Source organism: Lontra canadensis, unplaced genomic scaffold, assembly GCF_010015895.1.
Source record: "Lontra canadensis isolate GAN:19392208 unplaced genomic scaffold, GSC_riverotter_1.0 scaffold93, whole genome shotgun sequence".
Classification (NCBI taxonomy): Eukaryota; Metazoa; Chordata; class Mammalia; order Carnivora; family Mustelidae; genus Lontra; species Lontra canadensis.
Genome location: NW_022631087.1, coordinates 7,719,802 through 7,747,319, shown reverse-complemented (window position 1 = coordinate 7,747,319; position 27,518 = coordinate 7,719,802). Strand labels below are relative to the sequence as shown.

Here is a 27,518-nt window from a genome sequence, read left to right as displayed (position 1 = left end):
AAACTTGTCATCATTTTCCTCTTCCTCAGGGCTGCTTTTGGGCTCAGTTGTTTTGGTGCGCGATCCTCTGTACTATCCCCATTTGACAAATGAGGCTCAGAGAGTGTAAGGAACTTTCCTAGGGTCACACAGCTAAAAAGGAGCAAAGTCAGCATTGGAAGCTGGCTTCTCAGCCACGGTGGGCTCCTGTCTTGGGCTCCCTTGGTGACTCTGAGCAAGGCTCCCTGGGTCTCACTGTCCACTGTAAAATGATGGGGCCACATAAATGAGCCCCTCAGGCCCCTGTAGTTCTTGGTGGGGGGGGGGCCCAAATTGTGCCTGTAGGATTGGGGCTCAGGAACCTGAAGGAGGGACGGTGGATTCCTTTTGGAACTGTGTTCTCCACAGCCCTGGGAGAAGTGGGTGGGGCACAGGCTCTGCCAGGCCACTCCCTCTCCACTTCCTCTGCTGAGCATGGATATGATGGTTGGATGAGTCGGTACAGGTAAGTGTCTTGTAGAGGGCCCGGCACACAGTAGGTGCTCAATAAATGTAGCTCTTAATGTTTTGTCAGAGAGAGTGACCCCCAAACAGCAGCAACTCCCTGCCTTTGTGTAGCTTATAATCTGCTAGGGGGCTCACACACACACACACAGACACACACATGCACAGACACACACACACACACACTTCAAACAAGTACCATGTAGAACATGTTATTTAGAGAGAAATGACAGTAAAAAAAAAATGAAGCAGCAGGAGTGGAGGGGTGGAGAGGAGAGGCAGTGCCCTAGTGGGGTTGGATCTTAAACCAGGAAGACCAGAAGGCCTCCCGGTGAAGGGGATAAGAGCCAAGGCCTCAGGGAGGGTGAGCGAATGAGCCGTGCGGCTCTCTGAGGGAAAAGCATCCCAGGCAGCAGGAACCGCAGGAACTGCCAGGGATAAGGCCTGTCTAGGGCCGTTTGAAGGACCATCCTGATGTTTAATAAACCCAGGGTGCCCAGGGGCAAGACTCAGCTGCAGATCCCTTTGGGAGGACCTAAAGCTTCCTCCCCATCTCTGATTTCTTCTGCACTATCATTATTAATTCGAGATCCCCAGCCCAGTGCTCCAGGGGCTGCGGGTGGGGAGTGGGAGGGCGGCGGGTAGGGTAGGTTGTGTGCCAAGGAAATGAGTCCAAAGTGCCAGGTTGGAAGTCTGCCGGGGAGTCTCTCCTCCTGCAGAGCGGCTGGACTCCGGGGAGGGACTCAGGTGAGCTGGGACTCCACTAACGCCCATTGTTCCGGGCTGAGTGCATCCTCTGGGTGAGTGAGTGGGTGTGCAGGGAGCAGAATGGGGATGAACTCAGGCTGGCCACACCCTTGGGCCTTCCCTGTTGGGAGTTAAGCCCCAGGAAGAATAACTGGGAACCTAGAACGAAGAGAGAAGTCAGGCCCAGAGGTTGCTAGAACTCCGTAAGATTTCTTTCCCTTTGGAATCGCCTCCAGTCCTCTTCTGGGTTTTCTTGTCTCTCAGTTTCTCCTTAGAGCTGAGCTGCAAAGCTTTTTAGAAGTACCTCGGGGGCTGGTCTTCTAGGGGAGTAGGAGAGAGAACTCAGGCCCACAACACAGGTAATCAGGGGCAGGGTGGGGGGACCATTCTTCCAAGGGAGACAGCGGGGAGTGACAGCAGGAGAGAGCCTGGGAGCAGGCCTTAGGGAACTAGTAGATGCCAGAGCTGAGTGGTGCTAGACCCTTCCTGGACAGGGAAGCTATCACTGGGCAGCCGGGCTTGGGTTGAGAGTGGGGTGATGAGGATAGAGGACACAGGGGTACATTCCATGCCTGCCTAGGCCTGGACACCTTGTCTGACTTTAGGAGAACTTGAAGCCATCCAGAGGGCTGACATCCCTGGATGTTGGAAGCAGAGCGGCGGGATGCAGGGTTGGGGAGATTGGGATGAAAACAGATGACAGAGGGCAGGGCATTGGTGATGGCTGGCTTCTAGGACAGGGTCATACTTGGGTACCTCCAGGGGATAAAGGAAGTCATAACAATGGGTACAACAAGCTCATGGGAGGAACGAGGTAGGTGGCTGCTGCTCAGGCCAGCTGAGTGTGGCCACAGCCCGGTGTGAGTTCAGACCCAGTGTTGCCCGTTCTCCTGGGGCTTCAAGGGAAGTAGGGAATACGGACCTATAATATGAAATCGGCACATTTAAAACATTGGTTATCAATTAATAAAGCAGTATAAATGACAAAAAAAAAACACCACGCAGGTCAAGCAAAGCCCACCACCTTGGCTGGTGACCCCCTGCTCTGGCAAAGGGGGCACTGAGGCCAGGTCCTGGCCCGGGCCAACTATCTGTCTTGTCGTGCTGTGTGGTCCTGGGCAAACTGCTCCCCTCTCTGGGCCCCAGTTTCCTGATCTGGAAGAGAAGAGGCGCCTGATCTGCGGGGTCCCACCAGTTTGGACAGGGTGTGACTAAGTCCCTCAGGCTCGAGGGAAGATGTGGTTATTAGGGAAGTGACTCTTCCCGGGAACCATGCTTCCTGGACTGGCTGCAGCGCGCTCTGGTATTTCATGTTTCCACCATCACAGCCATGTGTGTGGATGGACGTGTGTCATAATTTGGAGCTTTGCATGGCCCAGTGTCAATATCATTGTTTTAATAACTTTGCATTAGAACCTTTCATTGGCTACCCTGGAAGCTGGTGAGAAGCCATAATTAATTTTCCCAGTGACCTGGGGAGCCAAGGGTCTCCTTCCTGATTTTGCAGATGTGGAAAGCCAAGGCCAGAGTTGGCAGGTGCCTTAGCAAACCCTGCACTGCCAGGGACCCTGACTCCATGTTAGTTCCCTGGCAGTGTGCCAGGTTCCTCACTGAACCAGTGAGACCAGGATCAGGGTTTGTGCTCATCATAGTCTGGGCTGCTGGAAGAGCTGGGAGAGTCCCTTCTGTGGGGTGAGGGACACGCGAGGTGGTGAGGGTAGCTGAGCCCTGGCTACCTCCCTGGATCTTTTGTCAACTGGGCCCTCTCTGTCTCCTGCTGTCCTGTCCAATCATTGACCTGTGTTCTCTGTAGTACTCAGAGCCCCCAACTCCCCAAACATTCTTTTTTTTGCTGTGGCCTTCGCAGGGGCCACTGCTTTGGTTTGAGAGGAGAGAGAACCGGGGGAAGAAGAGGCTTTGGGATCTAGAAAATCCCGGCTTTTTGTGCACCGCCTCCTCCCCACCCCCACCCAGCTTTTTCCACCTGTGCCCCAGACCTGATCAGGGTGTCGGTGGCCGTGTGTGTTCCCCGGCCCACACGTAAGACCGCGTTCCTGCAACGCGCTCCTCGCCAGGCGTGGGGGAGGGATGGCTAAACCGTGTTTCCCGGCCTAGCGCTCCCCCCACCCCCAGCGTCCCCGGGAGCCGAGGCGCGGGCCCTTTAAATCCTCCGGGGCGGCGGCGGCGGGCCGGGGATGACATCAGCGGTCGGGCCCGGGGCTCAATGGGAGCCGGCGGGCGCGCGCCGAACGGGAGCGCGCGAGCCGGCGGCGGGGGAGGGCGGGCAGGAGGGCCCGGAGGAGGGAGGCGGCGGCGGCGGCGGCGGCGGCGAGAACCCAGAGCCAGAGCCCGAGCCCGGCCGGGGCCGAGAGGAGCGGAGCGCGGCGGCGGCGGCGGTAGCGGCGGCGGCTGGGCCGGGAGAGGCTGGCGCGCCGGGCGGCTCCGCGAATCCTCCGGCATCCGCCCCGGCGGGCCGCCCCCGCCCGCGGCAGCCCCCCGAGCAGCGGCCCGGCACCGGAGCCTTCCCGGCGGGGTAAATATTGGGGGGGCGCGAGCCCGCGGAGGGGCGCAAACCCGGGGGGAAACGGAGCTCCCTCCGCCTCTTTGTTTTTGCGCGAGAGGGAGGGGAGGGGAGGGCGGACACACGCGCGTTCGCACTCGGGTACGGGGCGGGGGGTGCAGCCCGGGCGCCGCCCGCTCGGCCCGGCGAGGACAAAGGCGCGGCTGGGGACGAGGAGGAGGAGGGTGACTATTATTTTGCAGGCTTCGCCGGGGGAGCCCCCCCCCCCAAGTCCGGCCCGCCTCCCCCTCCCCCAGCTGGACCCTTCAAGGCCCCAGCCGGCCGAGAGGCCATCCCCGGGGCTGTAACTGGGGGACGCTGCGGGAACGGGGGGCGTCCAGGCCCGGGGCGCCGGGGGCACCCGAGACTGTTGATACTGTTGACTCGGGCTTCCCGGCCAGACCCCGGGCTTGTGTGTGTTTCGCCGGACAATCAGCGGCGCCTCCCCCCTTCTGTCCTGGCTCGGGACCTGGGGGTCAGCGAGGCTGCTCCCGCACGGTGGATGGGGGCGCTCGGGGGCGCGTGGGGGGCCCCCCGACGTGCTGGGCTGTGTGGTCACCCAGCCACCGATTCTGTTTTCCTTTGTGGAGAAAAGAAAGGGGTGGGGGTTATGTATCAGCTCGGATTCTCCCATTTCTGCCCGTGAGAAATCCGTGTTTTGCGAGTCTCTGTGGCACATGAAACTATGTCCGTGGCCGGGTTAGCTCTAGAGAGAGGATCCCCGAGCCCCTCTTCACGCCCAGACTCCAAGTGGGGTGAGCCCCCTCCCCAACTTTTCCCTGAGTTCTGCATATGTTCCTCTTGGCACAGCCTTCCGCGGGGAGAAGGATTCCGGGAGAAGGGAAGGAGATCCGGAGTGTCTGAAGTTGCGCCCAGCGGATGCCTGGGCTTGGGGCTCGTTTGCCTTCCTGTCTAGAATGTCCCTCCAATTTCTACTTTAATGGTCCAGTGACGAGGGCCCTGGCTGGGGGTGAGGGGGTGTCAGAGAGTAAGAAACCTGCCCATGCGCTCTGCTGTTTGGTAGTTTGTGTAATTTGTTTAAAGCTGAAACTCCAGGTTTGCGTCTGCCCTTTTTTTTTTTTTTTTAACTTCGTTTATTCCAACCCCCCCCCCACCCCCCATGGGAGAAGCGGCAAAGAACTGGGAAGCTTCTCCTTTTCCCGACTGGATCCTTTTTCCTCTCCTCTGGGAGGGTTTTTAGGGGATCGGGCTGGGACCGTGTAGACTCTCCCTGGGGGCCTGGCCCCCCGGGTCTGGGAGGCTAGCGCCCAGCAGTGGTTTCCGGCAGGGCTGGTTGTTTGCGCCCTCTCTTCTCCCCTTCTCTGCCCACAGCCCGGTGAGTGGGGAGGGGCTGGGGGGTCATGTGCAGTGTATTTATGTAAGGCACCCAGACGGAGGGCGCGGGTATTTATATAACCCGGCGTGGGTATTTATGTAATATAGGATGCGGGTATATTTATGTTCCTTTCCTAACCTGCGGCTTTCCCGGCTGCCATGTGTGGTCTCCGAATTGGCGTTGGCGGAAAACGGGGGGGGGGGCAGTGTTTGTGTATGTACACACTCGCGACACCCTCCCTCCTTCCTCTCTCCCTAGTACCCCCCCCCACCGCCCCACTGTGGGGCCCCTGGTGTGTGTTGGCTTTTCTTTCTTCCTTTGGAGTGTACACACAGGTCACTGTGTATGTGAAATGTGTGGCATGTGAGTTTTCTGCAAATGTGGAGTGCGTTCCACTGGCGGCCACCGGCCAGGCGTGTGGGCAGAGGCCCTTGGTTGAGAGCCCAGAGTTTGGCTGGCCTGGGGTGGAGGCTGCTTCCTTGTGGTCCTCAGTGAAGGGCTCGTGACCGCTCCGCTGGGAGTTAGGTCCTGGGGCAAGAGGTGTCTCTTGGGCAGGAGCTGGTGGCTTCTTGCCTCTGCTGGGGGCAGAGAGCTCCAGCCTGGCCATCTGCGAATTAAATCTTTCCCATCTCCCCTCCCAGGTGGGTCTGGCTTTGGGGATATCCCTGGGCATGGGGAAGGGGCCGGCTGCTGTGCCTCGTGCAGCTCCTTCTCCATCGTCCTGCTTTGCTTCCCAGCCCTGGCAGGAAGTAAGTCCTGTTTGTGTCAGGTGGGGGCAGCGGGAACCCTGTCTGGGTCCCAGGTGAGGAGACTGCCACCAACTTGCTGCTGGGGAGCAGGGGCAGGTGACGCGGCCTCTCTAGGCCCAAGTTCCCTGTCTGTAGAGGGAGGCCTCTTCTCTAGACATTCTGAGATCTTAGGGATCCCCCATCCTTCTCGCGTTCCATAGCCGCCGTCCTCTATCCCCTAAGTGTAGAAACCGGCTCCCAGCCTTTGAGTTTCCCTTTCTGTGGGCCAGGACCTCAGAGAGCAGAGGTCTCTATCAGGGTGGCCCCTGATGTCGCATGAGCTTGGGCACCCAGGGTGGGGCACGGGAAGGAGAGGAGCCACTCCGATCAGACCTCTCCGTCCACCCCAGAGCCTGGTGGCTAAAAACCTGGCCGTGGTCCCCTCAGTTGCTCTTTGGGGCTCTCTAAGGAGACCCTCCTTCTAGTCTTGAAGAAAGCCAGCCCCAAACTGTCCATTCAAGGAAAAGCTCTGTGTGAGGAGCTCGGTGTCGTGAGGTCGAGAGGGGGAGACGGCTGGCTGCTCTGAGGCCCCCTTCCCTGCCTGCCCTCTGAGCTGGAGAGGAGGCCTCTCTCTCAAGATGGCAACTTCTGGCCTCTGGAAAGACTGGGCCAGGCTGTGGAGGCTTGGTGCCCAATACTTGTGACCAGAAGCGTGGGGGCTTGGGGTTGGAAGCAGGGGACCCTGTCGTTTCTGAGTCTTAAAGGGGCTCAGGAACTCCTGTGGGACCCTCCAGTCAACATGTGCTCCCATCCCGGAAGGTGAGAACTTGCTGGTGGTTGCCGTGGTGGCAGTCTCAGAGTGATCAGCTCCCGATTTCCACCCCCCGCCACCCCCTTTGTCTTTGATTTTCCCTCTTAGGGTCTTGGCCCCTTGTGACTGGCCCTCCCCTGAGAGGCTCCTAGCGGAGCGTCCCCAAATGAATGTCCCCCAAGGAGATGCTTACTTGGCTCTTTGCTTTGGGGCATTAGCCCCTGACGCACGTCCTCAGCCTGCCTCCTGGCCCTCACAGGGGGACACTCTGGCCCACCTGACACCCGGGTGCCCTCAGGCGAAGCCAGGCCAGCTCTGTTCTTGTACAGTGGGAGGGCCTTTGGGGGGCGGGTGTGGTGGGGGCCAGCTGGCGAGGCTCCCTTCCCAGCTCCCCGCCTCCCTGACCCCTGTGTCTCTGCTCCCCTCTGCAGTGAGTGAGTCATGGAGCTGCGTGTGGGGAACAAGTACCGCCTTGGACGGAAGATTGGGAGTGGGTCCTTCGGAGACATCTACCTGGGTGAGTGTCCCTGACTTCAGCCTGGTGGCTCTGGGGCCCCTGGGACAGTGCCAGAGACGAGTAGGAGGAAACATGTGGGGACTTCAGGCTGTCCAGCTGGAACTTGGCTCCAGCCTCCAGTGGCACGTTTTTGGTCATTTTGTCCCCAGGGCCATGCCAGGTAGGGAGAGAAGCAGCAGGTTGGGGGTGAGGCTGACCAGGGGAGTGGGTCACACAGTCAGGGTGGGGCGGGGTTCCCGCTTGCTGCAGGCTGCACGCAGGAGGGTATTTTTAGCTCTGGTGTCCAGCTGCAGATGACCTGGGTCTCCAGCTGGGCGTGGGAAGGCCCCGGCTGGGGTAGCACCCCTGTTTCTTGCCTCCTGGGGGAAGGATGCTGGTAGACAGAAGAGGCCTGGACTATCGCTCAGCTCCCAGCTGGGCCCCCTCCCTCTGCTCTGGCCCCTGGAATTCAGCCCAGGCTGGCTTTGGAATGACAGTGACGCAGTCTCTCCCAGTAACCTCTGGGTAGGGGTGGGGGTACGGGTCTGGCCAGAGTTTTCAGGATCATTCTCTCCGGATGTGCTTCCTGTTGAAAGTCTGAGTTTGCGCTCCTGTTGTCATTTTAAACAACTCGCTGACATCTCAACCCCGTTCCTCAGCCTGGCAGAGGAGAGGCTCCTGCCTTCAACTGCCTCCGTCTCAGCTGCCCGAGCGCATGCGTGGTCGGGAGCCACGGCCCTTCCCCTGCAGTTGCTGGTCTGGAGGGGAGGGCCTGTGGCGATAGTTGCGAGTGGGAATTGATAGCGCAGGGTGTCCAGCCCCTGGGGTTTGGCCTCATTCCTGTCTCTTGGCCGCTCTTGCCCTCCTTAGAAAAGCAAAGTAAATCATTTCTGTCCTGGGCAGAGAAAAACAACAAGGCCGTGTGCTGTGCTTGCTGGTTCTGAACCCGGGAGGCAGGGGGCGGTCTCTTACCCAGCGGTCTGGGTCTCTGCTCTCTTGGGGTATGAACTCTGCTTCTCCATGAGCTGCCCCCTGCCCCATCAGAGAGGACAGGGAAGGGACACTCACTGTCTGAGCACGTAGTTGGTGCTGGGCAGGCTCCTCTTTGGTTGTGGTTGCCTCACACAGCAGCAGGTCGAGCTGGAGCCCTCCTGTTCCGCACACAGCCAGAAGCAGGTGCGCGGTCGCTGCTTCTCTTGCCCGCTAGAAAAGGCAGCCCTTGCACCCATGTGAGTGCAAGAGTGTGACAGAACATGGGAGGGAGATGTCAGACAGACCTGAGTTCCAGACCTGGCTTTGTGCAGCCGTTGGGAAAGTCAGGTGGCTGCTCTGTGCCTCAGTGTCCCCATATGGAAAGTTCATGGGATGATGAGGCCTGACTGACCAAGGGCAAAAAGAGGGAGCAGTGGCTTTTGGCACAGATGCACATCTGCTCCCAGGAAACATCCAGTCCAGGGCCTTCTTCCCGTAGAAGGGAACAGAAGCCCTGAAAGGGGAGGGGCAGGCCAAGGTCATTTGGAAAGCTAGTCCTGGTCCATGTGGAGAAACCTCCCTGGGGGTAGGACTTCCTGTTTATCTAGTTCATTTTGAAAACCCAGTCTAGCTTTACTCCTCTTTGTATAGGCTCTGGAGTAAATTCTACCAGGGCTTGGGGGCTGGCTTTTCTTGCATCAGCTGTATGCCCTTGAATGGGTGATGACCTCCGCTGGTCTTGGCTTCCCCATGGGTAGAATGGGGTCAGAAGGCCTGCAAGGTGGTGAGCGGTAATGAGACCCCAGTGTGCACACCTGCGCGTGCTCGGCCCAGCTGTGGCACTCTTCTGTTGTGTCCTCCACCAGCCTGAGGTCTTTTTTGGGGATTTGCTACTGTCAGAGGATTTGGGTCCTCTTGGGCCTGAGTGGGGGTGGGGTGCCAGTTCTGCCTGGAGAGCAGTTCTCCTGTCCAGCCTCTGCTGGGTGCTCAGGTCCAGGGGACCCTGGCCTGATGCTGTGTCCTGCCTCCTCCTTCCTGGGCTCCTGTTGCGCTGCTGCGGGGACAGTGGTGATTGTAGGGCCTCCCCGGCTGGCCTCGCTGGCTCCCTTTGTTCAAAGCCCTGGCCACATTCTTGTCACTGGTGCCAGTGCCAGGGCCTGACTCCAGATGGCCTCTGCAGGTGGGGCTGGGCGCGGCCTCCAGGCCCTGCTTTCCAGGATCAGCCACAGGCGAGTACTGGGTGGATGTGGCTGCAAGGCCTGCGGCCTCTCATGAGGGTCTCGGAGCAGCTGCACAGGGTCCAGAAGTGGCCGAGACTGTGTCCCCTCTACCACCACTGGCTGTGCGCCCTCAAGAGCTCCCTGTGCTTTACTCGTGGTGTCTGTTCCTCAGTTCTAATTGGCAGGGCATCGGTCTCCCCAGGGTCCTGTCCTGTGTGTCCGTGTTGGTATCTGAATGAGCCCTGGTGTGAGCTTGGTCACCCCCTCTGCCTACCCAGGGCATCCCCAGGCCCCCGATCCTAGGGCTGGCCAGCTCCAGGCCCTTCTCTATGTCCACCTGTGTTTTCCAGATTGGCCCATCCCCCCATGGGGCCACTGTCCCTAATTGCTGGGTCACCTCTGCTCTCCCTGCCCCTGTTCCGGCATTTCCCGCTTAGAGTTCTCCTTTGCTGCCCCCATAGAGGGTGAGTTGAGCTTGTCTGGGCAGGGCTGCCTCCGCTGGTCTGGGCCTCAGTGTGTCTATCGGTGGAATGAATGAGATGCTAGACATTTGGGAGAGAGAAAAAAGCAGGGACTTTGGGGACTCACATTCAAAACCCAGCTCTGCCCCAACAAGTCCTGTGACCTTGGGCCAGTTACTTAACCTTTCTGAGCCTCAGCAGTGAGAATTCAGGGAGACCAGAGAGAAGGCTGGTAGTTTCCAGACAGGTCGGAAGCAGCTGAGGGGCCCCTGCCTTGGTGGGAACCTGGGGGGGGGGGGCGCCCACTGTGGGCGTTTTCCAACACTCTCCAGGAACCCAGAAGCTTCACCTGAGAGCGAGCTCCCTGTCCTGGGGAAGTTAGTGTGGTGTTTGATCTCTTGGCCTTAAGTGTTTCAGTTTCTGTATGTGTCAGCTAGAGATACAAACAGTTGTCCTTGCAGGATGGCGGGGGAGTTGGGGCTGGGGGGGGGGTAAAGGGCTCCTCCCACCTGCCCCTCCCCATCTCAGGGAAGGGTGTTCTCTGCAGCACCTCTCTTCCCTGCATCCGTCTGCTGAATCACAGTCCTAGGGGCCCTACTTTCCGAGTGTCTTGGTCTCTGCCCCCTGCCGGGGCTGGGGTCACCATCAGCTCTCATCTGGGTTTCCCTTGCCCATCATGTCCTCTCCAGTCCTTTCTAACATGCCAGTGGGTCTGAACAGGGGTGGGGGTGGGGGGCGGATTTGTCCCCCAGGTCTGGGGACGTTTCTTATCGTTGGAACTGAGGGAAGAGGGTGTGCTGCTGAGAGCTGGTGTTAGGGACGCTGCAGTCCGTCCTACAACACACAGCACAGGTCCCATGAGAAAGAATTGCGGGGCCCCAGACGTCAGTAGGGCGGAGGCTGTGAATCCCTCTAATAAGGCATCCGTGCCTGGCCCGTGAAGTCTCAGGCTCAAGGCCAAGATCACTTGGCATTTGAGACCTTTCTGATCACCTCTTCCACAGTCTCCCACAGCTGCCTCAAGCTCAAGCTGCAGCGAACCACTCAACTCACTGTACCCCACTCCCAGCGGGCCTTTGCATGTGCTGTGACCTCTGTCTGGCACAGTCCCGCTCACGCCTCCCGGAGCCCTTGCCTCCTTTCCTCCCACTGGCCTGTCTGTGGTTAGGGCACTGGGCTCATGTCTGAGGCCCAGGGGGCTGTACTTACCAAGCCCAAGCTTCTGCTGAACACTTACTTTTTTTTTTTTTTTAAGATTTTATTTATTTGTGTGTGTGTGTGTGTGTGTGTGTGTGTGAGAGAGAGAGAGAGAGAGAGAGAGAGCGCACACTTGTGCACGCGCACAAGTGGGCAGAGTGGCAGACAGAGACAGAAGCAGGCTCCCTGCCAAGCAAGGAGCCCGAGGCAGGACTTGATCCCAGGACCCTGGGATCATGACCTGAGCCAAAGGCAGTGGCTTAACAGACTGAGCCACCAGGCGCCCTTGGGCCAGGCATTCTTGGAAGCCTGTTGATACCTCAGAACAGCCTCCCATGCCACGCCCTCCCTGCCTTCCAGAAACAGGCGGGACCCTCCCCGGTGATACATTGCTGATGTGCCAGAAGTGGTTTACAGTTTGCAAAGTAGTTTTTCTCCAGCTGCTCCCTGGATTTGTTGATCTGTTTTCTTATTAATTTTATTTTATGGGGTTCACAAATGAAAACAAAACCAAAAACCAAAACGCAAAAACATGCCGAGTGAAAGAAGCCAGTCACAAGGGATCACATGTTGTATGATTCCATTTAAAAGAAACATCCAGAACAGGCAAACCCACAGATACAGAAAGTAGATGAGTGGTGGCCTGGAGCTGGGGTTTGGGGGAGATGCAGAGCGAAAACTGAAGGGGCCTGGGCTTTGGAGATGGTGAAAATGTTCTGAAGTTGATTGGGGTGTGAATCACACAGCCTTGCGAGTACACTAAAAACCACTGAATTGTACACTTTAAAGAAATAATTGTGTAGTACGTGAATTATATCCCAAAAGAGGTGTCAGGAAAGATGGCAGTCCATAATCTAGAATCCAGTAAAATGTTGTCCCCTCCTGGGCTAGGGGTCAGCGTAGCCCTGCCTGTCCCTCACTGGTTTCTCCTGCTTCTTTCCAGCGTTTTCTTATGTAGATACAACCAAACAGATCAGTATTATTTCCCCCATCTTTTTATTTTTTTTAAACTGGAAAGAGCATAGAATACATACTGTTCTGTACTTTGCTTTTTCACTTCCTGTATCTTTGAGAGATCTTTCCACTTCTGCACAGAGAGAGCTTCCTCATTCTTTTTCCATTGTATTCCATGTTATTGATGGGCCATTCTTCATTTAACCAGGCCCCAGAATGACGGCCATCTGGGCTGTGTCCAAGTTCTGCTGTTGCAAACACCCCACAGCGGACCGCCTCATCCAGGCCCTTTCTGTACTCACTAGGGTGTTGAGTGCACCCCCAAACTGGGAGCTGGCTTATTCAGTTAACACATGAGCTCCTCGAGCCATGGTCCCCACTGCCCCACAGCCCCACGCAGGACAGCGCAGGCGTCTCACCGCAGGACTTCCGCCAGGCACTGGTGGGGGAGCTCTTTGGGGAACATTTGCGTTACTCTCACAAGGAGGTTGAGCATCTCACCATTTTTATATTAATGATTTCTTTCTCTTGAAGCATCTCTGTAGGTCCTTTACCCTGTTTCCTTTGAGCCTTTGGTCTTTTTCCTACTGGGGCATAGGAGCTGGTTAACATGTTAGTGCCATCATCCCCTTGCCACTGGTAAGTTACAGGGATAGTTCATAGGACTTTGTTGCCGGTGTTTTGTTTGTTTTTTTTAAAGATTTTATTTATTTATTTGACAGACAGAGATCACAAGTAGGCAGAGAGAGAGGAAGGGAAGCAGGCTCCCTGCTGAGCAGAGAGGCTGATGCGGGCTCCTAGGACCCGGAGATCATGACCCCAGCTGAAGGCAGAGGCTTAACTCACTGAGCCACCCAGGCGCCCCTGTTGCTGGTGTTTTTGCCACGAAGAAGGGATTCCCATTTTGGATGGGATGGAGCCATTTTTTTTTTTCTTTTTTCTAAATGGCCTTTGGGTTTTAAATCAGGGATAAAAAGCTTTGCCTGTTCCAAAGTTGTAAGGCAGTTTTCTCTTCTCCTCTTCTCAGGTCTCATTGTTTTCTTTTTATTAAGTGTGAGTAGATGCAAAAGAAGACATACAGCAAGTGTGCATGCTGTCAGGCACCCTTCCTCCCTTCCCCTCAGAGGAGGACGTGCCTGTCACCATGTAGGCCCCTGCCGCCCCATGGTGTCCCCTCCTCTCCTTTCCCCTCAGAGGGAAAATTGTTCCCTTGTGTTAAAGAGTTTTGTTACGTTTGTATCCCTAGACCTAACCCCGTTCAGCATTGTATCTTTTCAACTGTGCCTGCCTTCTGTCTCTTCCTCTCCTTCAACAGAGGTAAAATTTGCATAATACAATTAACTGTTTTTAAAATACACAATTCAGTCGCATTTGGTACATTCCTAGTGTTGTGCAACCACCGTTCCCATCTAGTTCCTGCAAACATTTTCTTTTTCTTTTTTTTTAAGATTTTGTTTATTCATCTGAGAGAGAATGAGGGAGAGCATGAGAGGGGGGAGGGTCAGAAGGAGAAGCAGATTCTGCTGAGCAGAGATGTGGGACTCGATCCCGGGACTCCAGGATCATGACCTGAGCCGAAGGCAGTCGCTTAACCAACTGAACCACCCAGGCGCCCTCCCGCAAACATTTTCATCACCCCAAAAGAAAACCCCATACCCGTTAGATAGGCACACCCTCTTTCCCCCTTCCCATCCCTGGCAATCACCAGTCTACTTCCGGGCTCTGCCGATTTACCTATTCTGGACAGTTCCTATAATGGAATCCTACATCTGTGCTTTGGTGTCTGGCTTGTTCGCGTAGGACGTTTGCAGGGTTCATCGATGCTGTAGCATGTAACAGTCCTTCATTCCTTCCTGTGGCTGAGTAACGTCCCGCTGCGTGGAGAGAAGCATTCAGTTTGTCCACACGGCCCGTTGCTGGGCACTGGCTTGTCTCCACCTTGGGTTCTCGTGGATGGTGCGGCTCCTCGCTCTCTCGGACAACGCGTTAAGATGCTGGGAGCCGAGAGATGCCTGGGTGGCTCAGTTGGTTAAGCGTCTGTTCTCTGCTTGAGTCAGGATCCCGGGGTCCTGGGATTGAGCCCCACAGCAGGCTCCTTGTTAGCGGAGAGCCTGCTTCTCCCTCTGCCCGCTGCTTTCCCGCTTGTGAGTGCGCTTTCTCTCTCTGACAAATAAATCAAATCTTAAAAAAAAAAATGCTGGGAGCCACGCACCAGCTGCCTGGAGCCAGTATCCGTTCCTTTGCCCTGCCCTGTGGCCTTCTCTCCGACTGCATGGCAACTTGGCCATTCTGATGTCGGACTTCTGGGTGGTTGGGAGTCATGACATTCTTGTCCTCCTGGAGCTCCCATGATTCTGAAGGACAGACACTCGGGAATGGGCTTGCTTGGGAAAGGGTTTGTGTGTATTCAACTCTACTGGGTAAATGCCAGCCTGGTTTTCAAAGTGACTGTGCAGGGGTGCCTGGCGGCTCAGTGCCTGGCAGCGTGCGACTCTTGATCTTGGGGTTGTGAGTTCGAGCCCCATGTTGGGTGTAGAGCTGACTTAACAACAATAAAAAGGCAAAGCGGCTGTGCTCACTTATACCCCACCTTTTTCTTTTTTCCACACAAACTTTGGCTTCACTCGGGATTTCTGGTGTGTGTGGGGTGAACTATGGTGTCTTTTCTCAGATGGCCAGCCAGTGGTTCTGGGGCTGCTCATGGCAGAGCCTCATCTTGTCCCCTGACTTGAGACGCAGGCTTTCTCTTGTCCTACAGTCTTCTGGGCTGCTGTCCTCCCCTGGCTCTTCTGCTCTGTGTGTGTGTGCGCTAAGGCTCCACGGTTTCAGTCACCCCTGCTGCAGTGACGCCTGGCCTCTGTCCCTCAGTCTGGCCCCTGGCCTCTAACTCAGCCCACTCAGTATTAGAGCTGGGGAAACTGAGGCAAGGCAGTTTGGGTTTGGGTCTTTCATGGGACTTCTTGAGACAGAAGCTTGCCCCACTCCCTTCTCTCCTCCTTTTTCCTGACATCCCACTGACCTCACTCCTCTCCAGCTCAGGGGCTCCCACTCTCCAGGGTAAAATTCCTCTCGCGTGATCTGTGAGCCGTCTGCAGCCCATCTCGCCTCCCTTCGCATCTGACATTCTGGCTGCACCAGCCTGTGGCTCTGTGACGTGTCCGCAGTTCCTCCCGGCCTTCCCCTCGCACGTGCTGCTCTTCTCACCCTCCCCTCCCGCCCCAACTGGCCCGGGGGTCTGCTCTGTGCCCACGGTCCCTCCGCTTCCCTTGGATGCAGTGCTGGGCCCTCTGCTGCTTTTCTGCCATCCCCCAAGGGGTGCTGAGCTGCTCAGGCATAGACGTCCGGCTTGGCCCTGGCTTGAGGCCAGCTGCCTGGCCGAGCGTGACCCAGGTCCCCTGTGCTCTCCTCCGCCCCTGGCAGGTGCCAATATTGCCTCTGGTGAAGAAGTTGCCATCAAGCTTGAGTGTGTGAAAACGAAGCACCCGCAGCTGCACATCGAGAGCAAGTTCTACAAGATGATGCAGGGAGGAGGTGAGGGCTGGGCGGGGCCTGGGGGCGGGGCCTGAGGCGCTCTGGCGGCGCGCGCGTGTGTGTGTGTGTGTGTGTGTGTGTGTGTGTGTGCGCGTGTGTGCAGGGGGTGGTCCCACCCTGACAGCCGTTTTCTGGCCCTCAGTGGGAATCCCATCCATCAAGTGGTGCGGAGCGGAGGGGGACTACAATGTGATGGTCATGGAGCTGCTAGGGCCCAGCCTCGAGGACCTCTTCAACTTCTGCTCCCGCAAGTTCAGCCTCAAGACGGTGCTGCTCCTGGCGGACCAGATGGTGAGTCCCCCCATCAGTCCTCCCCAGCCAGGGACTGTGGGCCCTGCTGGGCTTGTGGCTTCCCTTCCAGCCTCTGTTTCCCCACTGGGCACAGGGTACCAGCCCTGCCTTCTGCCTCTGAAGGATGCCATAGCAGGAGGTAGTGACAGGGACATAGGACAGCCTTGGTGCCTGGACCAGGACCAGGGGACCTTGACCACTGACTGTAGAATGGTGGGGTGGGGGGCGTGAAATGCAGATCTCTAGGCCTCCTGGGTTGGGATCCTGGAGTAGGACCTAGGACTCTGCCCTGGGATTATTATTTTTTTTTTTTAATTTTTAAAGATTTTATTTATTTATTTGATAGAGATCACAAGTGGGCAGAGAGGCAGGCAGAGAGAGGGGGAAGCAGGCCCCCCGCTGAGCAGGGAGCCCGATGAGGGCTCGATCCCAGGACCCTGAGATCATGAACTGAGCCGAAGGCAGAGGCTCAACCCACTGAGCCACCCAGGCGTCCCTGGGATGATTCTGAAGCTAGCGATCACACAGACCTGGCTTGCACCCCGCTGTGCTGACTCTGGGTGGTCACTAAGTCTCTGTGAGTGTCCGTCATCTCAGATGAGAGTCTCCCCTTTGCTGGGCTGTTGCAGGATCAAGAGGGACACCACGCAGTGCCTGGACCAGAGCAGATGAATGCCTACTGATAAGCAGTTCTTCGATCCTAGCACCCTTTATAAACTCAGGGCAGAAAACCCTTTTAAAAAGAGAAAAACATAGGATTTGGGACCCGGAATGATACACGGACGGGGCTCCGTTAGGCAGGCTCTGGGTCTGCGGCTGGCCCGCCGGAAGTCTGCAGACCCCTGCAGTTTCAGGCTAAATGTGCGTGTGCGGGGGAGCATTGTCGGATTCCCCCAGGATTGGACACAGTAGGTAATACTCAGCCAAGCCAGATAAGGCTGTTTGTTCTCAGAAGCCTGAGACCGACCCAGAGAAGGAATGGACTTGCCAGAGAACGTACCATGTGCTTATATGTTAATTTAAGTTTTTGACATAGTGGTGAAAGACAGGGTCTGTGTGTCTGCTTGACTTTGGTGTCCTTGGCAAGCTAGAGCACAGAGCCTGTCTTTGGTCCTCCCTCTCTGTCACCCCAGCTGAGTTGAGGCTTCACTGGTGCTCCTCCCTCTCCCTTCCCCCACAATCTGATTGCTAGAACAACCTTCGACACTCCTCTCTAACTTCGGCTCCTCTAGTCCGATGTGGGCGTACATCTGGGCAGCAGAGGCTTCCTTGCGGGCCCAGATGCCTTTCCAGGCTTTGTTTCTAGATCTTACCATTAGCTTTCCTACCTTGTTCTCTCCCCTCTCCGTCTCACAGTAACCTTGGTGAACTCCTCTTTCACAATTCCTGTCTGTGTCACTTCCTCCGGGAAGCTGTTTCTGACCTGCCCCCTTGAAATCATCTCACACAGCTGCAGAGACAGATCTTTCTCTCCTACCCAAGGCAGGGATCATGGATGTGTGTTTTCTGTCCCTACCGTCCCAGCCCTCAGGCCCCACTGCAGGGCCTGGCCCCGACTGCTCGGTAGAAGCACACCCCCAGACCACTCGCTGAATGCCTTGCTTTCTCCTCCCCCAGATTAGCCGCATCGAGTACATCCACTCCAAGAACTTCATACACCGGGACGTCAAACCTGACAACTTCCTCATGGGGTTGGGGAAGAAGGGCAACCTGGTGTACATCATCGACTTCGGCCTGGCCAAGAAGTACCGGGACGCCCGCACGCACCAGCACATCCCCTACCGGGAAAACAAGAACTTGACTGGCACTGCCCGCTACGCCTCCATCAATACCCACCTGGGCATCGGTAAGTGCATGAGGCCTGTGGACTAGCGGGCCGGGGCCCTGGCTCTCTGCGGCTGGAGGTATTTCCCCCCCCATTGTTGCCACAAAGTCAGGTTTTCCCCTTCAGGACAGCTGTGGCATGGCCACCACCTTAAGATACCTGACTTCAGCCCTATAGCAACCTGGGCAGGTGTTCGCTTTCCATTGTGTGGGGGACACGGGCTCACGGGTGCTTGAGGTACTGAGTCGGATTTGACCCTGGCCCTGTCTGAGGCTGCACTTGTGCCCTGTCCCGGGGTGGGGGGGCTGGCAAGGAGGCCCGGGGCTGCCTGCTCTCCAGCGGCTGAATGCGGAGATGCCTGAGCTGGAGAAACTAGGCCCTGATTGAGTAGGAAAAGCTGGGCCCCGCATCTTTTTCTGTAGAAGGGTGACTGTAAGCTGTGTCTCTGCTGGAGTCACAGCTAGCTGGTGGGCCAGGCAGTGGGGTGAGGGGGTGTGGGCGGTGTCCCTAGTTGAGGAGCATGTCCTGGAGGAGGGGGGCCTGGTTCCTGTTGGCCAGGAGCCCCCGCAGACCCCGCCCCTCACCTCGTCCTCCATTCCGTGCAGAGCAAAGCCGCCGCGACGACCTGGAGAGTCTGGGCTACGTACTCATGTACTTCAACCTGGGCTCCCTGCCCTGGCAGGGCCTCAAAGCGGCCACCAAGCGCCAGAAGTATGAGCGCATCAGTGAGAAGAAGATGTCGACGCCCATCGAGGTCCTCTGCAAAGGCTACCCCTGTGAGTAGCCCCGTGAGGACGGCGGCTGGCCGGGGAACCCTTCAAGGCCTCCCTGAGGGGAAGACAGGGCCACCCAGCCCAAATTGGACCCCCGCTGCCCCAGCGTCAGAGCGTTGGTCACAGGCTGGCTATCACTGCTCGGCCCCCCTTCCCCCGCCCGCCTCATCTCATGAGGGCTTCGAGTAAGAAAAGCTCATTTTTCCTTGCCCTGTGAGGCCCCTTTACCACCCATGCAGAGGCCCCTTCTGACACATGGGCTCACCACACGTGTGGGGGTTTCCTCCATCAAGCCGTTCTCTGGGACACTGTTGGGTGCCCTCTAGCTTGACTCCATTTGACATGGTCTGCCTAGAGACAGTGGGAGATCCCATAGTTTGGGGCTCCATCCCATGAGAGCCCCCCACCAGCCCGAGGTCAGTCACAAGTCCAGCTTTCTACCTGTGCTCTGCGATGAGGTTCCCATGTTCTCCCCTCCCCCAGCAGGGATGAATTTGCTAGAGCAGCTCACAGGACTCAGGGAAACTTCCTCTGTGTGGCACCTTATGAAAGGCCAAGATAAAAAATGTAGATGAACGGCCAGATGAAAAGATAACAGAGCGTGAGGGCTGCAAGGGGCCGAGCACAGGGACTTCTGTCCCCGTGGAGTTGGGGCGTGTCACCCTCCTGTATGGGGATGTGTTCACCAACCTGGAAGCTGTCCAAACCCCATGCTGTTGGGATGTTTGTGGAGGCTTCCTCGTGTAGACATAAGTGAGTACTAACTCTGTTTTCAGGCACTCTCCCTTCTAAAGAAGTGTTTGGGGATGGACGCTGGAAATTCTAAGCTTCTAAGCACGGTCTTAGGCTTGGTCTTTCTGGTGACCAGCTCCCACCCATCCAGGAGCCATTAGGAGGCCACCCAGAGTCGCCTCATTGGAACAAAAGATGCGCCCAGTGCTGTTAGCATTTAAGGGTTTATGAGGGTTTGAGGAATTCCCGTGCCAGGGACGGGTCAGAGGCCAGTGTGCATTTTCTGTTCGTCCTGGGGGCTGCCCCGGCCCTGCTTTCCGGAGGAGGAGATGGAGGTTTGCCTCCTGTGGCTTCAGTCACGTTTGGAGCTCCCCCTGGGCCCTTGACTGTCCTTTGGATTTTATGACAGCTCTTGACCTGCCATCTGCATGCCTGCTCCCCAGAGTGATTGGCAAGAGCAGGTAGAGCTGTGGCCTGTGGCCCTGGGGTGCCCTTGCTGCGAGGGGCGCGCGCACCTAACTCCCGGCCCTTCTCGTCGAGTCTTTAAGGCTCTGCTCCCCGGCATGCAAGGGTTTTAGCGCCATAAGGAGGACCATTGTTCTGCTCTGTCGTCCTCTTGTCCCCTCTGAGACTGAGAGCCTTTGGAGGGACAGCGGGTGGGTAGGATGATGCGGGCTGCGGGGGCGGGGACCCCGGGAGGCTGGGCCTCACGGCAGCCTTTTCTGTGCCCTCTCCCAGCCGAGTTCTCCACATACCTCAACTTCTGCCGCTCCCTGCGGTTCGACGACAAGCCTGACTACTCGTACCTGCGCCAGCTCTTCCGCAACCTCTTCCACCGGCAGGGCTTCTCCTACGACTACGTCTTCGACTGGAACATGCTCAAATTCGTGAGTCACCTGGAGGCCAAGGCGGGCTTGGGGGACTGGACGGGGAAGGCCCCGACTCCTAAGGCCAAAGTAACCCTGTGGCGGGTGGGGCTCCCGAAAAGTGGGGGCTCTGAGCTGGACAGGGCACGCGACCTCGCTGGGCTCCCGGAGTCCCCGCGGTCCTCCCACTCTAGCCTCATCTGTGATGAGCGCGTGTGCCGCCGCGGGCAGTGGGGCCCAGGCAGGGCACCGCCTCCCACCGGGCCGAAGAGGACCTGGCCAGGCCTTGAGTCCCTCCTAGGTGCCCTTGGCAGGGCGTGGATGGCGCTGGCGGGCCCTCCGGCTGTCCTGATTGTCGCCTACACCACCCTGCTCTTGCTGTCCTGCACGCCCCAGGCAGCTGCCTTCACCATGGCCCCTCTGGCCAGCCTGGACCCATTCATTGTGGTTTCTTTCTTCCTGGTCATGGGACCCTGGGTCTTGCTAGGCGGTTGCTCTGTCTCCCTCTTTTAAGGGTTTTGGGGGTTGGGGGCGGTGGGGAGAAGCGTCAGCCCGTCAGCAGTGCCCAGAGCTCCGGAATCTGTGAAATCGTGTGTCTTGTTTCACATCTCTTCTGGAAAAGGGGGCTTCCTCGAGCCAGGCTCAGCCCCGTGACAACGAAGCCATTGCGCTGCCCTGTCCCTGTCCCTGTCCTGGGCCCACGTACTCACCCTCATACTGGTAAGGACCCTCAGAGGCCCGGCCTTTCCAAGATTTACCGCTTGGCTGGGCGAGCACAAGAGGCTGAGCCTCTGCTGTGCTCTCTGTCCCTTCCAGGTGCCCGGTGCCCCTGGGCACCCAGGGCCCTCCAGATAGGCCCGTGGAGGAGGTGGAGGAGCTGCCCCCCCAAAACTACTGGCCTGTGGTCTGGACTCCAGGGCCCCAGTTCTGACGTCACCAGATGTGTCTGAGCCCATCGGGGCCAGGCCTGAGGAGGTGTCCCTTGGCGTGGTGGGGTGCAGTGGAGAGGGAGTGGTGAAGGCCCTGCCGTGAGATTCTTGGGGATCAATCAGCTGCCTCATGAACGGAGCCTGAAGAAGGGATGATGTTCACTGCCCTGGAGGACCTGGTGGGAATGGGCACCAAGAATGGCTTCAGCAAGACCCTGACGGTGGCCTCTGTATTGAACCTGAACTCATTAAGCGCCTCCACCTACCTGTTCTGCACCTCATGCTGGTGTGCTACTCCTTTCGTGGCGGACGCCAGATGCCCAGGACCTGAGGGCAGCTTCTCCTGGATGCAGGGCTCAGCACCTGGGCTCGCGGCCCTCTTCTCTCTGGGGCTTAGGCGGGGACTTGGTACTGTACCCTAAGGAGTCTGACAGAGATTGGGCAGAGAGCCACGGTCCCACAGGCCAGGGGACTCGAGGGGTGGGGGCGGGCGATGGGCAGTGGGGAACCTTCTGGCCCAGACCTCCTAGCTGGGAGTGTGGCCGAGGGCCAGGGGCCGGCTCTTCTCGCCCAAAGGGCATTCATTGCTCAAGGCATCTGGACGTTGGGCACTGCCCCCATCTGTGTGGAAAGTCATCCCTGGGTCGGCTTCAGGGATGGGCTTGGCCCTTCCTCGCAGTGTAGCTCCGAGAACGGGTTTTACGTTGTCTTGGGGCTTGCGCCATGCAATATGGTAGCTGGTGGCTACGTGTGGCTGATTTTTAATTAATTAAAATTAACCAAAACTGAAAACGTAGCTCTTCAGTCGAATTTGCTGCGTTTCAAGTTGTTTGGAGCCACACGGGGCTGGTGAGTGGCTATCAGATCCAACAAGGCAGACGTGAACATTTCTGTCATCACAGAAAGTTCTGTGGGGCAGTGCTGCTCTAGATGGCTCCTTACAGAACCTCTCATGGGACCATCCAGCTGACAAGATCTCCCCTCAAGCCCGGCCAGGAGCACCCTCCCCACCCACTGCTGGCACTTCGACCCCTCCCCGGGGTCCCCTTCGAGGCAGGCTCTGGAGTCAGGAGCCAAACAGAGGTGCCCACAGCCTTATTCTGCACCAGTCTCTGACCTGAGGGCCTGGACTGGATCGCTGGGCGCCTTTGAGCCCATCACCCCACGGTGAACTCCACCATCTCCAGCTGCCCGTTGGCGGAAGCATCTGCAGACACGTGGTGGGGACCTTCCATGCCTTCGTCCCAAGGCCAGGCCCCCGATGCACTTACCAGCACCTACCTACAGACCGGACACCATGCTGGGCACCCAGGGCTACGGACTCCTGGGAGAAGGATCCCACCCCTGACTGCAAGCGGCTCTCCCTGAAGTAGCCACCCCATTCAGCGTCAGGGCCCCCGGACCTCTGGCTCCCTGGAGCCTGGGACGTTGCGGTCCGCACACGGAGGCACCGTTTTCCGAGGTCCAACCAGCAAGCCCGGAGGATACTCAGTGTAGCCAAGGACAGGGGTCTGCACTGCAGGGCTGGATGCTTGTGTGACTTTGGTGTTGACTTTTTGTGTTTCCTGTGGGCGAATAAAAGCCAAGAAACCTCCCCGGTGTGCATTTCTTGAGGCGTCACTGGTTGGATGGAAACGTGGAAAGTAGCTCCTCCTGCTTTGGGGCTAGCCTTGACCTGAGCCTGCTGGGGTCAGGGTGTAGCCCTCTGCGCAGTTGCTCACCCCTGGCCTGTACCCCTCTGAGTGGACCCCTCGGCTTCACCAGCCTCCGTTGGCCCAGGCCAGGGATGGGCTTGTCCCCCACCCGGCCCGCAGGTTTCCTGAATGGGGCTGCAGCTCTTACATAGGCCTGCTCTGTTTCTGGGGCTCAGGTGCTCTCTGCCGTCCTGTCGCTGATGGGAGCCCGGGGTCCGGGGTGGGGCTGGGTGGAGACTGGAGTCAGGAGCTAGAGCCTCGGGGGTTCCAGGCCTGCCCTGTCAGGCTTGTGGGTGGGAGGACTGGGGATGTATGTCCCTCCTAAGCTCTTTGGGGGTGCAGAGTAGGATCGGGGGGCAGAGGCCTGGATTTAAACCCTGGCTCTGCCCTGAGCTGTGTGAGCCCACACAGGTCACGAGGGCTCCTTGGGCCTCGACTCCTCACTAGGGTTCAGGGATCATTCTGCTCCCCAGCCCCTATCTCTTGGAGTTGCTTAAAGGCAAGGGCCGCCCCCAGCCCTCGTTTCCCAAGGATAGCAGGGCCTTCCTGGCCAGGTGCCTGGGAGAGACACAGGGTTGCAGGAGCCTGTGCCCCGTGGCCCATGAACAGGCCCCCCTACTCAGCCTGCAGCTCTCTCCTCCACAGATGCGGCCCCCCTCATGCCAGCCCCCCGCCCTTCCCTGTGGACGACCCCAGGACCAACTAGGTAATGCGGCCAGATGCCGCTCCCATGCCATGCTCCTCTCTCTGAGGCTGTCTCCTTTCTTCCTGCACTGGGGTGGCAGCGGCCGGAGGGCAGGCCCTGGGGGCTCCCGGAACCCTTCCGCCCCATCCTACCTGTTAGGCCTCTTTTTCCTCCCATGGGGGCACCTAGCCCATTCTTTCTCAAGCTCCCCCTGAGCTCCTGTCTTGTCCCAGGGCCAGCAGCATCCGTGTGAGTCCCAGGGCCTCCCCGACAGCACCTGCCGGAAGTCATTGCCGGCTCCAGGGATGGGGCAAGAACAACCTTTGATGGGATCCCCTGGCTGGCTCCCTGGTTCAGACGCTGTCCCTGCTTTTAGCTAGCCTTGTTCCTCATTCTCTGGGTCTCTGAACACCTGCTCTGCTTGTTTGGAAACTTGGAGGGGCTGAGGGCTTCGGAACACAGCAGGGACCTGGGTTGGGAGGGCCAAGGAGTGCCCTTAGTCCTCTGGGGCATTAGCCCTCCCAACTCTGCCTCAGCCCCATGAGACCAGGGCAGAGTGACCTCGGCCCATTCCTCTGACCCAGCTTCCTCCTTCCTCCGGGCGGTCGTGTGGCTTTGTTTCTCTGTACTGTGTGTTTGGGAATCATTTCCAGGTCTCCCGCCTGGTGGGGAGGAGGTTGGACCAGAGGGTTTCCGAGCTGCCTCTTCCCCAGGGGCCCACCCGGCCTCTTCCCCGTACTCTGCCCAGTGGGAGGGCTGGACCTCACAGGCCTGACCGGGTCTCCTCTCTTCCCCGCAGGGCGCAGCCCGGAACCCCGAGGACGTGGACCGGGAGCGGCGAGAGCACGAGCGCGAGGAGAGGATGGGACAGCTCCGTGGCTCGGCAACCCGGGCCCTACCCCCTGGCCCGCCCACAGGGGCTGCCGCCAACCGGCTCCGCAGTGCAGCAGAGCCTGTGGCTTCCACCCCGGCCTCCCGCATCCAGCAAGCTGGTGAGCGGGGTGGGGGGCCCCTTGCGCAGTGGGCTGGGCCCAAGGGGGGCCGGAGCGACGGGGGTCTGGACACTGATGGGGGGCTTCCCCCTGCCTCTCCCTACCTCTCCTCCTCTAGGCAATACTTCTCCCAGAGCGATCTCACGAGTCGACAGAGAGAGGAAGGTGAGCATGAGGCTACACAGGGGGGCGCCTGCCAACGTCTCCTCCTCCGACCTCACTGGGCGGCAAGAGGTCTCCCGGATTTCAGCCTCACAGGTGAGCTGCCCTGGCTGCCGGCCTCCTCTGCCTCGCCAGTGGGCCCGAGGGCCGTGGCCTGGGGGAGTCAGGGCTCCCGCTTCCATTCTCCTCTCTCCGATGACCTTGGAGCAGCCCCTTTTGTTGAGGAAGGGACCTGGCTTCATTTAATTTCCTGAGGTTGGCTTAGCCCCAGGGAGCAGAGCCTAAGCAGGCTCAGAGCTAGTGGTAGAGCTGGGCCACAGGGAGCCAGGCCCCGCCCCAGTGGGCCACAGGGAGCTCATGGAGGAGGGGTCGTGGTCCCAGCCGTCGGGAAGTCCCCCTCAGGTCCCTGTCAGCACAGGGTGGAGGGATGGGCAGATTCTGCTGGTGGCCTCACTTGGGACCGTGTTTGGACTCAGAAAGTTGGGAAGGGGGAGTCTGTAGTTGCCCAGGGATCTCCTGCAGAGGCAGCAGGAGACCTGCCTTGGTCCTTTTGCTTGTGGTGGGTGAGCCCCAGGACGGGCCATGAGCTGGGAGTCTGGTGGCCCCAATGTGATGTCCATGTGGCGTGGAGCAGCTGCTTTGTCTCTGAAGCAGCTATGTCCTAGGGTCATTGAGGTCACACTCCCCTTCCCTTGGTTCCAGGGGCAGTGGGGGTGGGCAGGGAGCTCCACAGTGGGGAGAGACTTGCCAGACTGCTGTCAGCAGCAGCTTATCCCCTCCCCGCCTCTGTGTCTCTCCTCTCAAAGACAAGCGTGCCATTTGACCATCTCGGAAAGTGAGGAAGAGCCACCATCGGACCAGTATTTGCTTAGGTGAGTCAGTATCTGCGGCAGATGGAGCCCAGCCAGGTCTAGAAACACCCACGGCCTGGGGGGGGGGCGGGGAGTGGCAGGGCCTCTCCCCGCCCCCCCACCCCAATCAACAGCTCTTGAGAGAATTTACCTTAGAGCTACTTGGCTCAGCCCAGCCCATACCAGCTAATTTCAGCTGGAAAAAGCCTCCCTCTGCCCTCAGGCCAGTCCTCCATTCTCTGTCCCTCTGTTGGCTGTCCCTGTCCCCCTTCCAGTAGTCCGCAGAAGAGTTAGTTCTTAGCCAAGACAGCCCTGGGGGCTGACAGTTGCCCCCAGGCCTTTAGTCCTACCTTAGCCCCTGGGCTGTTAAACATGTCATTCCCATAAAGCACTTAGAACCGGGTCCTGTACTTGGGCATCCCACGGAGATTCACACTGGCCAAAGGGCTCTGGGAGGCCACCAAGGGCCACGTTTTACATCAGATAAACCCCCAAGTACAGGAGCCTGACTTGGGGAAGCGCAGGGGGCAGAGGGAAGGTTCTGGGAGGGGAGGGCTGTAGGGGGAAACATCTGAGCTCCCTGGGGAATAGGTATGTGGCAGGGGGCTTCACCAGCGTGGCCTCACACCAGGACGCCCTGAGCGTGAGGTGATTTGCAGAAATTCATTCCACGGCTAGAGCTGGGACGTGAAACAGGGCTTGCCTTCGCCAGCTCTCAGGTCGGGGAACCAGTCTTTCCGTCGCAGGGAGGGGCAGGTGCGTGGCTGCTCACCGAGAGGACGGAGGAGGAGGGAGAGAGATTTTGTTCTTCCCATGAAAATGGAGCACCCACTGTGTCCCTGGAGAGGGACCCGCTCAAAGCCTCGTGACAGGAGCATGGGGACTCAGGTTGTCTGGCGGATGGTGGCCAGAGGCAGACGTGCATCTGATCTGTTTTCTCTCCCCCTTCCAGTGTCTTCACTGTATTTTCTTTTAAAAACAACAACAAAAAGATGGGGAAAAAAACCACTCAAAAGAACAAAAAGAAAAAAAAACCCAGCATAAAACCGACGATGGATTTTCTTTTATTTTTCTTTTTTTCTTTTTCTTTTTCTCCTTTTTTTTTTTTTTTTTGCCATTGGCAAGAAGATGGGATGCCTTCAGCACAGAGGATTCTTGTCCCTACGCATTTCCCATTGTCCACAACCTTCAGGCAGCCAAATGCTCCCCAGACATGGGGCTCCACACGCCAGGCGCCACGGCCGTGCCCCAGCCAGCGCAGACACCGGCCAAGAGGGGCTATTTCCATGTTGGAGATGCCGCTGGTCCTCGTGTGCCATCAAGAGGTGGCCTGAGGAGCCGGGGGGAATGGTGTGGTTGATCGGGGTAGATCCCACTGGGTGCTCTTGAGTCTCGGGACCCCAGGAGACAGGCACAGCTCCTACTGCCCCGAAATGACTGTGGCCAAATTTCTGGGTTGGGCTTTTCAGTGTCCCCTGAACGTCTGGGTCTCTTTGCCTCTCCAAGAAGACTTTGAGGAATGGGTGGCGAGGTGGTGGGGGCTGGGATTCCTTGTGTGTGTGTGTGTGTGTGTGTGTCTGTCTTTGTAGCTCCCAGGACAGCAGGTGCCCTGCCCCACCTGCCAGGTGGACTTTTGGTTCTCGCCCTCCTAACAAGAACACAGGGGTAGGCGGTGACTTTCTGTGGCCCCCAAGAAGGGCATAGAGGGTCCTTGTCACTGTCGATCCCTGAGACTGTCAGCAGCCTGTGGCAGCCCCATCCCCTTTCCGTGGTCTTAGGGCAGATCTGTGACTACTTCCAGAAAGCATCCGGCTCCTGGGTTATGAATTAATTCTCCGGGCAGGCCACACTCACCTGGCGCCCCACCTTCCCTCCCCGTGTTCTGCCTCTCTCTCCAGGAGGAGCCTGGGGTCAGGGATGGGCACCGGATTCATCCACCCCTCCTAGTTAACACCCATTTTTACTTTATTTTTGTTTGTTTTCTCTGTGTGTGTATTTCCTAATTTATTTACCTCTTTTTCCCCTTTTTTTCTTTTCCTTTTTTTTTTTTTTAATTAAAGAGCAAAGCTTTTTATTACTTTGTAATTTAAAAAACTGAAAAAAAAATACTGAAGAACTTTGGGGGGAATTTTGTACTTTTTTCCTGTGTAAATATTGGACTTTTTTGAGCTTTATTGTGGTTGTTAATTTGAAGTAATAAAGTAGAAAAGGATAAAGTGAAA

General features: G+C 57.8%; 1 protein-coding gene across 8 annotated transcripts; it reads left to right on the top strand.

Moving 5' to 3' along the window:
* The first annotated feature begins 3,563 nt into the window (after window positions 1–3,563).
* LOC116854613 (casein kinase I) lies at window positions 3,564–27,518 on the top strand. Of its 8 annotated transcripts, none has more exons than XM_032836663.1 (10): window positions 3,564–3,763; window positions 7,097–7,182; window positions 15,386–15,496; window positions 15,639–15,787; window positions 17,405–17,633; window positions 18,218–18,388; window positions 19,856–20,004; window positions 24,091–24,283; window positions 24,402–24,541; window positions 25,252–25,284. In XM_032836663.1, exons 2-10 carry the CDS (start codon window positions 7,107–7,109, stop codon window positions 25,282–25,284), a joined length of 1,251 nt encoding a protein of 416 aa, XP_032692554.1. In that variant the 5' UTR covers window positions 3,564–3,763; window positions 7,097–7,106. The 8 variants fall into 8 exon arrangements, with proteins under 8 accessions (XP_032692554.1, XP_032692557.1, XP_032692556.1 ...); XM_032836666.1 differs by lacking the exon at window positions 3,564–3,763 and adding an exon at window positions 3,958–3,975; XM_032836665.1 differs by lacking the exon at window positions 3,564–3,763 and adding an exon at window positions 26,425–27,518 and having other exon boundaries at window positions 7,107–7,182; window positions 25,252–25,317.

What these genes read in the sequence shown, in the direction of transcription:
- LOC116854613 (XM_032836665.1), top strand. Translation starts at nt 7,107, where the DNA reads ATGGAGCTGCGTGTGGGGAACAAGTACCGCCTTGGACGGAAGATTGGG. An exon ending in CTTCGGAGACATCTACCTGG is followed by an intron (nt 7,183 to 15,385) that starts GTGAGTGTCCCT and finishes CGCCCCTGGCAG; the next exon opens with GTGCCAATATTGCCTCTGGT. An exon ending in CTCCCGCATCCAGCAAGCTG is followed by an intron (nt 24,284 to 24,401) that starts GTGAGCGGGGTG and finishes CTCCTCCTCTAG; the next exon opens with GCAATACTTCTCCCAGAGCG.